Source organism: Anser cygnoides, chromosome 20 (genome assembly GCF_040182565.1).
Source record: "Anser cygnoides isolate HZ-2024a breed goose chromosome 20, Taihu_goose_T2T_genome, whole genome shotgun sequence".
NCBI classification, from domain to species: Eukaryota; Metazoa; Chordata; class Aves; order Anseriformes; family Anatidae; genus Anser; species Anser cygnoides.
Genome location: NC_089892.1, coordinates 5,946,957 through 5,961,595, shown reverse-complemented (window position 1 = coordinate 5,961,595; position 14,639 = coordinate 5,946,957). Strand labels below are relative to the sequence as shown.

Below are 14,639 nucleotides of genomic sequence, written 5' to 3'. Positions count from 1 at the left end.
TCTCCCCCCGTCTCACAAAGCGGGGGAACCCCCCAGCATCATCCTACTTGCCCCAAAAACCAGAGCCCCCCACCACGCCGCTCTGCCCCCTCCGCACCCACCCCAGCCCAGCTCCTTCTTCCCGGGCGCCCCCCAGGACCCACCACAAACAGGGCAGACCCCACAGCTCAGCAGGAGAAATCCCCCAGGATAAAGCTTTCCGCGGGCTACCTTGAGCCCTGTAAATACCAGGGACCAGGAGGGAAACACTCTTCTTTTCCCAGGGGCCAAGCCTCCTGGATGCCTGTACCTGTAGAGCTGGCTCTTCCCTCTGCCTCTGAGTCACAGGAACCCCGAATCCTCATGGGGAATAATGGGATTTGCATGGCAAAACCCTACAGTGGGGACAAAAAAAAAAAACAAAAACATGCTTGCTAGAGGAAGTGGGATTTAGGGTAAGGACGGAGCAGGCTGTGCACACATGGAGATGCCCCGGGGGAGCCTTGGGCCAAGAGCCCAGGGGAAGGTGAGGATGGAGCAGGGTGGGAAGGGGCAAGCACAGAGCCCAGGGGAGCGAGGTGGCTGCAGGAGGGGAAGGGGCTCCTCGCCGGGTCCCCGCTTGCTTTTCCCCCACCTCCAGAGTCCCAGGGCTCAGCTGGGCGGAGGGGAGGACACGTGCTGGCGGAGTGACTCATATTCAAATCCTTCAGCACCGAACTCCGCAGATGTTTGGTCCCAGGTGGGTTGTGCAGGGTGAGCGTTTCGTGTCTGAGCCAGGTGTGAAAAACAAACCGCTGGCACACGCAGCGCGCGTGCTAACCCGGGGACTGGTAGGTGCGGCCACAGCCCCTCCAGGAGCTGCAGGGGACACCGGGGATGCCTTCCCCCTGCACCGAGGCCAGAGCAGGAATTTGGAGCTTCAGGATAGCATTTGAGCCAGATGCCCGAAGCCAGACAGAGGTGGAAGGGCTGAAGTCGCCCTGCACAGCACAGGGAGCACCGCTGGGTGAAGGCGCTGCCTGCAGGAGGCTTGGGGTGCAAACAGGGAGCTGCTCGCTGCTCTGCATCCTCCTGCCCCAGGGGACAGCACCTTGGCACGCACTTGTGAACAGACCCGACCTCCTCAGGGCAAGAGGGAAGATATCGGGCTCCATCACCCATCTCCCCCCCTCAAAACAGCCTGCAACACCCTGGCTCCCCACCAAGCCTGCTGGGTGCCCACCCAGGCTCCCTATTTCCCCACGTGCAGCCAGCACCGGTGGCCGTGCTGGGGACAGCCAGCAGCTCCCAGTGACACGGTGCTGGTCCCAGTCCCGGCCGTGCAGGGACCAGCCGGGCTCTGTCCGGTCCCCCACCCACCTCCAGCGTTTCAAAACAAGCGTGATGGCTGGGCCTCTCTGAAGTTTGCCTTGTGGGCTTTTTCTGTTTGTTTTCTTGGAGCCAGGAGAGTTCACGTTCCCAAGCTTTTTTTCCCTACAGCCAGTACAGCAGGGTTTATTATTTTTTTAATAAAAAAAAGCAAGCAAGCAGAGCTCTGCACATAACCTCAGCTTCCCCAAGCAGGGCACCAGCCCCAGGCACCAGAACAGCAGCTCAGAGGAGGCCGGAAGAACTCATAGCTCCGGGGGCTGGGGTTCCTGCAGCCCCGCTTCTTCCTTCCCATCCCGAGTCTCAACCCAGCTACATCCCAAAACACAGCAACGTGTACTGGATGGAGTCCACCTCACAAAGCCACCGCCTTTCTCGCTTGAAAACAAAAAGCAGAGGGAAAGAAGCGCCTGCCAAGGGGAACCATTTTGTCCATCCCAGCCACCTAGCGCAGACACAGGGCGGGCAGCGCCTCCCAAATGCCGACAGCTTAAGAAAACAGGAGGGAGCCAGGGAGGTGAGGGTTTTGCTTCCTAGCAAGTTACAGCAAAAGGAGGGGGCTGCTGAGCTCAGAAAACACAGGTGGCTCCTTTATAAGGCACAAGGACAGAATGGAAATCAACTACATCTTACCTGCACATCTCCAACCCTCCGGGATTTAAGCACCAGCTTGGCTCCATGGGGAAGAAATACAAGCAGGGTACAGAGAAAACTTGCTTGGAAAAAGCATCTCCCATTGGGAGCAGGGATGGAGAGGAGCTGGGAGGCACACCGAACCTTACAGCAGCCTGCTGCTCTAGGCAGGACAACCAAGCACAGCTGCTTCACAAGCCCCAGCTCTGCTAAATTTAAAGGATCAGCACAAACGATGCCCACCTGGAAAAAAAAATTCCTCTGCAGGGCAGGTCGGCCTGGAGGAGGGGATCCTCGTCTCTCCAGGAGCCCGGGGGCACTGCTGGGGCTGGGCCCAGCTGCTGCCCAGCTGCACCGGCTGCTCCCGAAGGAAGGATGTATCAGAGCATAATGATTTGTTTTTATTGGGAATATTTGCTTCCTGCCACCAGGACGCATATGCGGCAGCAGAGGAACGTACAGGGGGCTTGAGACCTTGTGCGCCGTGTGAGACAGCAGAGGCTTGTTAAAAGGGGAATTATCCAGCCATCTGCTGAGCCGGGGCTGTGTGAGTGAGATGTGGCCAAGAGCAACGTGCTGAGGCCTCCCCGAACTGCTCAGCCTAAGGCCACGTCTCTGCTGGGGCTGGGAGCGGCTGGCACGGGGGCTGCTCCCCAAATTGGGTGGGGGCTCAGAGCCTGAGCTGCCCTTGCCCCCTGTGCTCCATGAGCTCTCGCTAAGAGCATCCAAGTGGAGAGCATAGCGAAGGGAAGAGCTTTTGCGCTCAGGACAGATGGAAAGGGAGTTTATTTTCTGCTCATTCTGCCTTCTCCCTGTGATGTTAGCAAAGCCCTGCGTTGCCCTCAGACCAGGTCCTGAGCAGCAGGGGCTTCCTCCCTCCTGCTCTGTCCTCCAAAGGGGCGCCCCATCACCCGCTGCCCCTTGGTGCTCGGGGACAGCTGCGTGGCAGCAGAGGGCTTGTCCTGCAGGGCTTGTCCTCCTGCAGGGCTTGTCCTCCTGCAGGGCTCTGGTCCCAACCCCTCCGCTCCACCACCGCACCTTCGTGCAGCGCCGCGGAGCAGCAGCACCCTCCTCCCGCCGGGGGCACGGCTTTGGGCGCGTGTTCAAAGCCGCTCCGCTCGTTTCCAGAGCTTTCTGCCAACACCAGCTGATCCGTGCTGTGCACGGCAGCGGTGGACGGCAGGGGACAGCTGAAAGAAAACAACCCCAGAGCAGCCACGGCACGTTCCCCAAATAGCAACGGGCTGCCCTGCAGCCAGGGAAAGGCTGCAAGCGGAAGAGAAGAAATTTACCCCGCAGCCCCAGGAACCTTTCCAGGCACCAGCATGCGGATGCAGATGTGTGCGAGGGTGCAGCTCCTGCAGGGCAGGCAATTCCTGCCGGCTGTTTTGGGCACATCCCCGGTGCATCCCGTGATGGGGCCGAGACCCAAAGCCCGGAGCAGCCGCCCCTGCTCGCGAGAGGGGCTGCAGGGGGCTGCGCTCGCCCCCGCTGCGCTGGCTCTGCAGCGCTCCTGGCACCAGGACGGTGTTTGCTTTACTCCCTCCCTCTGCCAGCACCCACGTCTGCCAAACAAGAGTTTCTGTTGAGCCGTGGGACCGTTGTAGCTTTTCTCTCCTGATTCATGGGGTGTCAGTGACTGAGGAGAAAGGGCACATCTTCCCCACCCCAGTCTGGGTCAGTTAGCCAGAAAACCTGTTTTCCTTCGGTGAAACCCCTTCCTCGAGGACAGGACGTGCGCAGGAGTGAGGGAAGCCTGCTCAGCAGCCCCTCCCCTTCTCCCTGGGGACTCCCCTGCCCGTTTTCCACCGCAGACACGGGCACCTCGCTGCGGCCACATCGCACGTCCCCGCAGCGCCAGCAGCAACCCCGCATGCACCCCCGCACCCCAACCCGCTCCAGCCGGGGCCGTCTTTGTGCCGACGCAGCTGCAGAGAGCAGGACGAGGGGGGGTTTGGGTGGCCGGTCTTGTTGGGCGTTACCAATACGGGGCGGCGGCGAGGAGGATCTGCAGAGCCATGGAGAAGCAGGGCAGCTGCGCCACGCCGTAGGCCACGGAGCGCGTGGGCGCCTTGAGCCGCAGGAGGTAAGCCACGGTGTGCACCATGCGCCCCGCGCAGAAGACGAAGAAGTGGAGCCTGGCTACCGCGGGGCTGGGCTCCAGCAGGGAGTAGATGGCTCCGAGGAAGAGGAAGGGGAAGATGTTCTCCATGTCGTTGCGGTGCGCCCTGGAAAGGGAGATAAGGTTGTTCCTTCCCACCGGGTTTCCCTGTTGTGTCCCAGCCCACCCAGCCCGCTGATGGGGTGGATGCAGCCCCCAAAAGGCTCAGACCCCACCCCTTACACACGCACACGGCAGGATTTTGCACCTGGCATCCCTCTGGAGGGGATGCCGCGCTCCCAAAACCATCGGCGAGCTGCCCTCCATGCCTGGGACACCTTTGCCGCGGTGGATGACAGCTCGAGGGCTGGAGTTATAAACAAACAAAGCCAAAGACCCCACACACAGCTGCGAAACGCTGGGAGCTGGCGAGGGGCCAGCGCGGCACGGCCCCAAGTGTGGCCGAGTTGCTCAACAAGCGGGTGGTTTGCAGGCGGCCATATGTCCCAGGACTGGAGGACTCGTGGCACGTTCGCCCCACGCCCCGTGCCCGTGGAACTGCGGCGTGTTGGGGCTGCAGAGAAAGCCGTGGCCCAAGGGTGGTCCGTGGATGGCCATGGGGCCAAACCCCGTCCCCTTCCTGACTCCTGTGCCCCAGCACGTTCAAATGTCCGCAAAGCCCAGAGAAAGTCTTCAATAGTTTCTTCTCTGAAGCAAAAGCCAAGACACATTTGCTACTCTGCGCAAGCTGAGAAGTGGCTGTGAGGTTTTAGGCTGCTCAGTCCTGGCTCATTGGCGCAGACGTGGCTGCGATGAGCCTGGCTGGAGGCTGACTGCAAACAGAAGAGGGGCTGTGTTATGAAGCCCCTCTCCTGCCCCTGGAGGCAGCTCATAGCAGGGGAGGTGTCCTGGTGTCCGCCCTGGTCTCTGCGCCTAGAACGTGGCAAGCTCCTCAGGACAAGGTCTGCCAAAACCTGAGCTGTTTCCGGCCCCAGCTTTGCTACAGCACGAGGGCAATGCCCAGGCTGCTGTGCCCAGGAGAGCTTTATCCAGGGCTTCCAGCACCCCGTGAGCCCCGCAGGTGGCAGCAGCACAAGGGCTCTGCCGGCTCTGTCCCCCGGCAAGGAGGGATGGACGTAGCAAGGAGCCCGCTGGACAGCCCATTCCAGCAGCTCTCCACGTGGTTTGGGGACAGCAGGGAGGAACTGGCCTGGAGGAGGCACTGAAATGAGTCCCTCGGCCCCACTGTGGTTCTGTGGGTGCTGTGCACGGGTTTCTCCTTGTGGCTGCTCGTCCCTGCCACATCCAAACCAGTCCCAAGCAACCCAGCCCGGCAGAGCTGTGGCGGGGCTGGAAGGACCGGCGAAAAACAGGGAGGAGAAAGTTTAAAAAAAAAAAAAAAGCAAATTGTCCTTCCAGGGCTGAGGCACAGCCAGGGGCCTCCAGGCGAGGCGAGGGGGAAACCTCACTTGCTCCGCGCAGCCCCCGCAGCCCCCAGCACAGCACCAGGGCCGAGCGCCCTGCTGCACCCTAATGGGGACAGAGGCCTCGGGTTTAATTTGGCTCCCCCGGGGCTGCAAAAGGATTTGTAAGGTCAGACCTGGCTTGTGCTCACTGCACAGTTCAAGCCCCAGACTTCCCCAGGCTGCTCCTCCAGCTCCGGTTATTAATTTTTTATGGAAGCCTGTTTTTTTTTCTGACTAACCAAAAAAAGGGTTATGATTAACATCGCTACTATTATTTTCTTTTCCCTAGCAAGCGAACAGCTCACTGCCTCCTCCTCCTAACCCTTGGCAGCCCGGGGACTGGGTGGTACGGGATGTTTTGCAAAGCCAACCCAGCAGGCGGGGGCGATGGGGGCAGCAGAGCCCCCCCAGTGCCGTGCTGGCAGCTGGGGCTCAGCGGGGCCGGGCACAGCTCCAGCCCTCCTGTGCATAACCAGCCTGCGTGGCATCAGGTCCAGCACCCGGGCACCTTCCCCTGGGGAGCCAAGGCAAGCCCGGGGCTGCATCACCTGGGGTTTTCCTCTGGGTGAGCCCCACAGGGCAGGGGGAAGGTGTGGGGCTGCCTAATTGGGGAGGGAGAAGTTATTGCCACTGTGCCCGGCCCCGTTCCAGGTCCCCAAGCAGGGCAGCACCCGGCGCTGGGAGCAGCCACGCTGATATCGGGGTCGTGTCGGAGCAGGGCACGAGGACCCCCCGGCTGTGGGCACGGGACAAGCCCCCAGGGGCCAGCAGGGCTCTGAGCACTGGGGTTTTGTGGTGTCTGCTGGCCCCAAACGCGCACCCTTCCACTCTCCTCGCTGTAGCACACACCAGGCTCCCATTAAAGATTAAGCTGCCCTGGTGTACAGGGCCTGCCTTGGACCTGCAGGCATTCCACCCATCTGGGTAATTACTTAATTAATGACCCTTTTAGCTTTCCAGCCCCACCAGGGAGCGATGCCGGCCCCGGTACTCGCCTGCGGCAGCGCTCCACGTCGGGGTCCTGGCGGTAGTACTGCAGCCCCCCGTTGCGCAGCGCATCCTCGGGGTTGGCGAAGGCCTGCAAGAGAAAGTCCCCCGGGGGGGCTGTCAGGGGACACGTCTCCAATGCGGGGGCTTCATTTAGGTGTTTTGTTTGGATTTCCGTGCAAATTTTAAATGGCGAGGTTAAAAAATCATTAAATCAGCCAAGCCAGACGGGAGGAGCACAGTCAGTGCTCGCTCGGGGCCTCCTGTGCTGCACCTCGGGGCACGCTGGAGATCATTTGTGTGCCCTCAGCTGTGCAGATCCCTGCCAGGCCCCCATCCTCAGCTCACCATGGGTCCCCCAGCCCACCCTGGGCAGCGGGCAAGGCTGAGGAGGGGTCTACACCTCGCCTGGATGCCAAGGAGGTGCGGCCGATCCATCCCGTTTATCGCAGGAGGCCCCAAATGGAGCTGGGAGTTTCCACCCCAATCTGTCCCAGTCCCTTTTCGGAGAGCTTACAATGCTTCCTGGAACCCTACAGGTGGGCTTTTTACCCCCAGCCCTCAAGACCAAGGAGATCTCCAAGCTCCAGTTTCTCACCACCCTTCACAAACACAAGGGCAGACGCCTCCACGTGCACGACCCTGGGGTTTAAGCCCCACTCGTCCCAATGGGTTTCCCCTGAAAAACCCCACTGCCCGCCGGGCAGATCCCAAGTCGGGGCTCCAAGCTCCTGGGGGTCCCGTGCTGGCCTGGCCCCAGCCCACTTCTCTCCGTGAAATCCATTTGGAAGAGCCTTTGCCAACCAGTGAATGAGATCACTCCTGGCACAGCGCTTGCAGACAGCAAAAGCAGCGTCCAAAAGATAACCGGGAATGACAGATCGGTTTGCCCTACCGAGACAGAAAATTCCCTGGCTGGCTTTTGGGCACTGATGCTCTGTGACTGAAACAAGCCCTGGGGGAATTGGATCCGTCATCGATAGGCTCACAAATAGAAATGATTAATGCAAGCTCCCCACCTATGCTCAGAAGCTGCTCGGCAGGGACCTGTTTACACGCGACAGCTTCGCTTTGCAGCCCGGAAGGGACCCTGGCGTTTCTTTCAGTCGTGTTACAAGCCCAGGCTGTCCCGGGGCTGCAGCATCGCTCACAAACTCGAGGGAAAGCCAAATCATTAGCTACGATGATGCCGCAGCACAGGAGTGTCCATCTTTGCGTTTTGCCTGAGAGCAGAAATATCTCCCTCGCACTCCTCTGATGCTGTCGGAAACTTCTCGAATATTTTTAAAGTTATTTTTACAGACAGCGGAGTTTTGCCACAAGTTCCCACCAGGCTGCAGGCAGTCAAGCTCCTGCTCCTTTTCTCCCCGTGTCCAAGAATCATTTCCTCTCACTATTGTTTTTTTTTGCCACGACTTTTCACTCTCCTGGAGCGCCCAAGAAGCGATTCAGCCTCCAAAAGCACAAAAGCTTTCTGCTCGATTCAGCCTCTGAAAGCACGAAAGGTTTCTGCTCCATCGCAATCGTTTCTTCTGGCATTTCAACGATTTGTGCTCAAACCATTTTTTTCTCCTGTTCTTCCAGACAGAGCAAATTAACTGTAAACAGAGCCTCCTTCCAGAAGCAGTTCACCTGCATGGCATTTTAAATCTGAAATTGCTATTTAGATTAGGATTCAGAAATGATAAACATCAAGCTACAGATGGTAGAAACAAACAAAAAGAGCCAAAGAGAAGCGAGATATTTATCTGCTGCAGCTATAAAACATGTTTTGCTTTCAACTCAAGTCAAAGGAAACCCAGCTTGCTTCTGCAAAACTTTGTGTCGGCCTTTCCAGGATTAAAAGAAGAAAGGGCTTGCAGAGAACCCAAACAGAAACCCGAGGGAAAAGCAGAACAGGGGAAGAAGGGAAAGGAAACTGGAACGTACCTTCTTTCTGAGTCTCACTTGCCCCGTAATGATGGCAACGACGTACATTTTTACAATCAGGACCGTGCCGTAGAACGCAAATGACAGGAACACTTTGTTCTCCATCATCGTGGGAGAAGGATCAGAGCTGCCCGGCCGTCTGCAGCGCTTCCAGCCCGCCGAGCTCCTGCCTGGGCTGCGAGGGCTCTGCAGGGGCAGGGACAGCGGTGTGTCAGCACGGCCGCTCTCTCGGTGCAAGCCCACAGCCCCTTCGGGCTGGGCAGAAGCAAACGGCGAGCGAAAACCAGGGGTGGGCAGGAGAGCAAGCCGCTCGCCCTGCTCCTTGCTTCTCGTGCCCCCCCAGGGATGTCCCGAGCTGGGACACGGCTCCCTCGGCTTCTTGGGGTGCACAGCAAGCAGCAGCCTGCCCTAAAACACCCCGCCACGGCCCCCCAGACCCAGCTCGCCTCCCATTTGTGTCTGGAGCTGCAAAGGGCATCCCTCGCCCATCAGCAGCCCTGGGAGGGAGGAGGAGGTGGGGAGAAGGAAGGCACCTACCTCGGCTGCACCCAGCCTGTGCTGCCGCGCTCCCTCCGTCCTGGATCCCGCAGCCACCCCTCCGATCCCGCAGCCACCCCTCCGTGGCAGCGCTCCCAGTGCTCCCAGTCCCGCCCAGCATGGGCTGAGCACTCCCCGGCAGAGGCAGCCAGCCCTCCCCTCCGCTGCCACCTGCCAAGGGACAGGGGACAGAGCCGTCCCTTGTCCCAAAAGGGCACTGGGATGCTCCCAAAGCCACCAAGCACGAACAAAACCCCAAAGCCCCAAAGAGCAGAAGGAAACACAGACCAAGTCTCCCGGCCCCGGGGACAGCAAGGCTTGGGATTTCTCCAGCAAGGTGAAGCAGGGGAGCCAGCTACGACGTTATCCCCGGTCTAGAAAGCGGCACCTGAATTCGGAGCTGCCTTTCCCCGGCCGGCTAAAGAAAGAGCAGGATCTATAAGCCTGCACGGAGGGGTCGCAGCTCGGCTGCTGCTCCGCTGCGAGCCTTTAACTCCTCCTTCCCCAGCCCGCAGCGTGGGGCACAGAGGGGCTCCCCCAGCCTGGGGGGGGGTGGGAGGGCTGCGTCCGGGGCTCGGTTCCTTTAAACACGTGAAAAGACGCGTGTCAGGCACATGGAAACTTCCAGAGGTTGAGCGGAAAATGAGTGCTTTGAGGATGTCAGTGGGTTTTTTCATTAACTGATGTTTTAGAACAGAAAAGTTGTTTCCAGCCACATTAAAAAAAAAAAAAAAAAGCCCAGAAAACCAACGAGCAGAGTAGGATGGCTGGTATCTATCAGAAGAATCTACCAAAGCACTGCTGCTTCTAGGTCCGCTCTTGTTCTTTTGTGCTTTTTAACCTTTTAACTACCCACTGAGCAAGCTTTGGTCCAAGAGGAACCAGGACCAAGCTCAGGTGCTGCTCCCCCCCTGCCCTCCCTGCTGCACGAGGACAGGTTTGTCCCCAGCGGTGGGATGCTGGTGGCAGCCCCTCTCTGCTCTCTGGGGGGGCTCAGGGCAGGACGGACAGCAGGAGCCCCCTCTCTCGGTGCAGAGATCTGCCACCTCTTTGCATCCACCTCTGGTTGTTCCTCGCTGTGGCTGCTCTGCAGAGCGGGTGTGGGGTGATGCCACGGACCCAAAGGTGCCGTGCCACCCGTTGCCACGCACCGGCTCAGCCCCACGACGTTGTGAGCATGCAGAGAGCCCCTGAACACCCCAAACGCCCAGCTTTGAGGGGAGGCACTCACAGCCGGTCACCAGAACCCCAGAGATGAGGAGGCAATGGAACAAAGTCCCGGCACGGCGCGGTGCTCGGTGGCCAGGCAGGGAATGGCTCTGGCTGGCTGCTTCCCAGGGCTGTGAGGGACCCCAAAACAGCCAGGGGGATCCAAACCCTGCAGTCAGAGCCGGGTGCTCACCCTGAGCCCAGGCCCTGTGTCACCACAGGGCCGCATCCAAGCCCACGCACGTCTCCCTCTAAGCTGAGCATTAGGAATGTTTCCTCTGCCTTTGCCAAGCGCGAGCAGCCGATGGCAAAGCCGGGTGCAAACCGCTCGCCTCCACTTCCCCTCGGTGCAGCCCCACAGCGGGGGGGACCTCGGTGCCCAAGGGCTGGGCGATGCGAGGCACAGACCAGCCCTGCCACAGGGGTGAGCCTTCCTCCGGGAGCCTGGAGCTGGGGCAGGCAGCTGGGCCCCTCGCCGACCCCTCACACCCTGCAGGGACCCGCTCTGGGTTTGCCAGCCGAGCCCACGGGCATCCCACAGAACCCCTTCTTGTGCCTTCCCCTCCCGAGGCAGCAGCACGCCCTGCTGAACAGCAGGAACACACGAGCTCGGTACCACCTGCGGACAAGCCAGGACTTCTCCTGGCAGCTGGAGACAGACAGACGGACGGACTTTCTCTGCGGTGTTATTCAAGCACTGGCAGGAAGTCCTGGCCAATTTACACCAGCAACTCGCATCAATATAAACTACATGAAGTGATCAAGAAACGCGGTTTGTTTAGGTGTAAGCCCCTGGAGCAGACCCAGACACACGTGCTGGATGTGCGGGGTGGGATCCATGGTATACAAACCTTCAGCAGGCAAAGAAAGTTCTTTCTTCCATGGGTTTCTGCATTTCAGCCTCCTTCCCGCAGAGCTGAAGCCCGGTGCGGAGGGCACAGCACCCCTGTAGATAGGGACGAGGGGCAGAAGCCACCTTTGAAGGCAGACGGGGTGCTCCTGGGATCCCAGCCTCACGTTTTGGGGTCCTGCACTGCAGGACACAGCCTCTGCAGGGCAGTACCTTCCTGGCATGGGGCAACACTGGCTGCCAGGAACAAGTTCAGCCACCCCACGGATTCAGGAGGAAGCAGGCTGTTACTGTCAGTGCGCTGATCCTCCTACACGGATCGCATCCTGCTAGGACAGAGCCATCGTCTGAACATAAACCATGTCCTAAGGGCAGCACGGCTTCACAACATGAGCCGTGCCCTAAAGCCTTTAGGGCACAAGGTCTCAGCTCAGGAAAACACCCACCCCAAACCACCCCTGCTAGCAAAAACACAGTGTTCTTTGGAGAAATTATTAATAAGAATCAGGGCCAGGCTTTGAAAGGGTTGAAGATTTAGTGGCCGGGTTAGAGCGACCCCAGGAGCTGTGGGGAAAGGAGGAGGCTTTTGCTGCAGCCCAGAGACAGGCAGGGAGCAGCATGGCCCCAGGGTGCTCCTACCTGCTGCTGGACATGGTGCAGAGCCCTTCCCTGAGCACAGCTGGGATTTTGCCACTGCCCAGGGCTGCAGGCGGTGCTCAGCCACATTCCCAGCTTGACTGGAGGCTGCTGCCAGCGCAGGTGCCTCCTTTCCCACTTCTCCCAGCACAAAGCCCAGGAGCAGGCAGGCAGGTGCCAGCCCCGGGGAACCCAGTGACCCACGGCAGGCAGCGCTGCTCCGGCTCAAACACAGCCACGTTTTCAAGTAAAGGCATGAGTTGTTTCGGCTATTTATCAACCAGAAAGGCGCTCCACCTGCGCTCCCTGCTCAGCCTGCATGAAGCCAGGGTGACGCGGTTGGGCCCTGCCCATGCCGCACCTTCTGCCCTGGCTGGCAGTGAAATGCCCTTGCCCCACGTGCAGCTCCCTGTCCCCTGGGGTCTGCGCTGCTCTTTGGGGTGTGTGGGACAGGAGAAGACACCGCAAAGTAACTCAGGAGCAAAATCAGCAGCATGAGCATCTCCCGAAACTGCTTCAGCCTTCCTGCAAAGGAAGAGATTTTGTCTGTTGCTTTGTAAAGCATTTTCCCCACAGCTGTACTGGCAGGAGATGCCTGGGAGGCCTCAGGCACAAGAATGTGTGATGGGACTCTCCCAAATTGTGCATCGTGCTCGAGAAGACCAGATGCCGGCAGCAGCAGAGGGGCCTGGGGAAGGGGTGCAGTGGCTCAGGGTCCCTGGCACGGCAGAGGCAGCTGCTGTTCCTCCTTGCCAAGGCCAAGTGCACGAGGCAGTGGCATGTCCTCCCTGCTTCTCCCTCGGGCTCCATCCGCTCCCAAACGCCACGGGTCTGCTGCCCTGCTCCCAGCCCCGCTCCTGCCCCAGGGAGGTGCCTGCTGGAAAAGAGGCTGTCAGGCTGCGAGCATGTGGGAGGCAGATTACTTTTTCTTGGTCTGAGCTTCACATGGATTCACGCCTGAGCTTTCCTCTTAGAGGAAAGAATTCCTTGGCTGGGCTGCAGGGCGCACAGGGATGCAGCCCAGCTGGGAGGGAAGCTCCTCTCCTTTCCCTGCGTTTTTCTCCCTTTTACCCAGCTGGCCCAAAGGCTGGCTTCTTGCAGAGCTGCACCTGCCACTGCTGCCATGGGGAGACGGTGGGCGACAGGGGACAGGGCACGGAAAGCCAGCTTCTCTCTTGCTTCACACTGCAGCAACTCACGACGCATTTCTTTTCCCCAGAACCGGATCCTACCAGCTGTAAACAGCATGCAAAAAAAACACTTAAGTTATTGGCCAAAAAGAGGGGGTTTCCCAGCCAGGCTGGGGAGAGAAGAGAAATAAATCCTGTTGCCAAAAATTCCAAAATCAGGAAGCGTTCCCGAAACTTGAAGCAAGCATTTGCAAACATACAAAACAATTACAGATGCCCTGCTGGGATGCTCTTGAGCAAGAGCGAAGGTAGGGATGCTGCACGGTCCTGCCTCCACATGCCGTGTTTCGGGGCACGTTTTACAGCTGTGAGAGCTCTGGCTGCCTAACACGGCCGGGACAGAGCGCAGATGTGGGCCCACGTTTCAGCCTTGCAGAGGCCTGACATTGAAGAGGAGCTTGAAGGAGAAAACAACCTGAGGTGGCCTTTCTCCGGGGCCTGAGCACACTGTGACCTGCTGGGCTGCCCCACGGGGCTCTGCTCGCTCTCGGGCGTGCAGCCTGTGCCCACCTCAATGTCAGGGACCTATGTGAGGTAAGTGGGAACCTCTCATTTCCAGACTAACCCTCTCTGAAACCCAGGAAGAACAGCAGAACTCACCCATTTTGAAGCCTTCTGTTGAAAACAGGTCTTAAAAAGGCATTTTCAGGCTGCTGCAGTGACACAAAGGTAGCACAAGGGGAAGGGAAGGGTCAGTGTGTCCTCAACTCTCCCGAAACCAGTGGAGCAGTGACACCGTCCTGGTGAGAGCAGCTCCACGGAGAGCCTCCCTTCACGGCCTGCCACCAAGCTTCACCCACTGCAAACCTTTCCAAAACACAGCGCTTATTTTCAAAACCCCGAGTCCTCTCTGTCCCCTCCATCGCCCCTAGACTAAACAGGGCTAATTCTTCCCACCCCTCCTCATAGGTCATGTTTTCTAAACCCCTTTATCACACACGCTGATCTCCTGGAGGCTCGCACTTCTTGGAGCGAGGCGCTTGTCCTCCTTCCTCAGCAGGCCCGCACGAACCGCCCCGAGCACATCCCCGCCGCCACCAGCTCCTCAGCTCACCTCAGCCATGCTTTCCGAGCTTAGTCACCGAGAATTATGTGGCAGACACCGTGAAGAGCTTAAATCAACCAAAAAATTGCACTTCCCCTTCCTGCCCTCGTCTCATCCCTCCACCCAGGAGCTCGGTTACCTTGCCTGAGGTGAAATCAGGCTGCTCTGGTGCCTTGTTAGCAGGATGGGTTGTTCCCCCTGTAAACAGCCCCAAACTGGGGCCCTGTGCCTGGCTCGGCCTCCAGGGAACACTTCTTGGAGGTTTGAGGTTTTTCACAGTTCGGATGAAGTCACTTGTCAGCCCATAAGCAATGCTCCAAGTGCATTTTACAACTTTCCCTTTCCTTTACCAATGCACAACGTGTCATTTGGGCCTACGTGGGCAGCGGCGACTGCAGCAACTGCACCTCAGCAGCCAGGAGAAAGGTGGTCCAGGCCCTGGTGCTGACATTATTAATAAGTAAACCCCCCCCAATGCTAAGAACACCCTCCCCGCGATCAGCCTGGAAAGCAGGGAGCAATTTAGCTGTGTTGTTCCCAGTCCCCACTGCCTGGAAGCTCTCATCCCAGCTGCCCTCCTGCTCACAGCACCAGGATCGCTCGCAGAGTCACGTCCCAAGGTGGCAGAGCAGCAGATAAGGAGAAGGGAAGGAAGCTCACAGGCCCCTTCCTGGACGTCAGAGCAGGGACTACATGCCCTGTGCAGCGC

At 59.1% G+C, this 14,639-nt stretch overlaps 1 protein-coding gene across 1 annotated transcript in view; it reads right to left on the bottom strand.

The window, feature by feature from the left end:
- Positions 1–1,467: 1,467 nt before the first annotated feature.
- Positions 1,468–14,639, bottom strand: part of PTGES (prostaglandin E synthase) — a 37,136-nt gene continuing 23,964 nt past the window's right edge. Inside the window, 3 exon segments of the mRNA XM_066980457.1 lie at positions 1,468–4,208; positions 6,543–6,625; positions 8,464–8,649. Of these exon segments, the coding sequence (XP_066836558.1) occupies positions 3,959–4,208; positions 6,543–6,625; positions 8,464–8,649 (519 nt within the window). The 3' untranslated portion in view covers positions 1,468–3,958.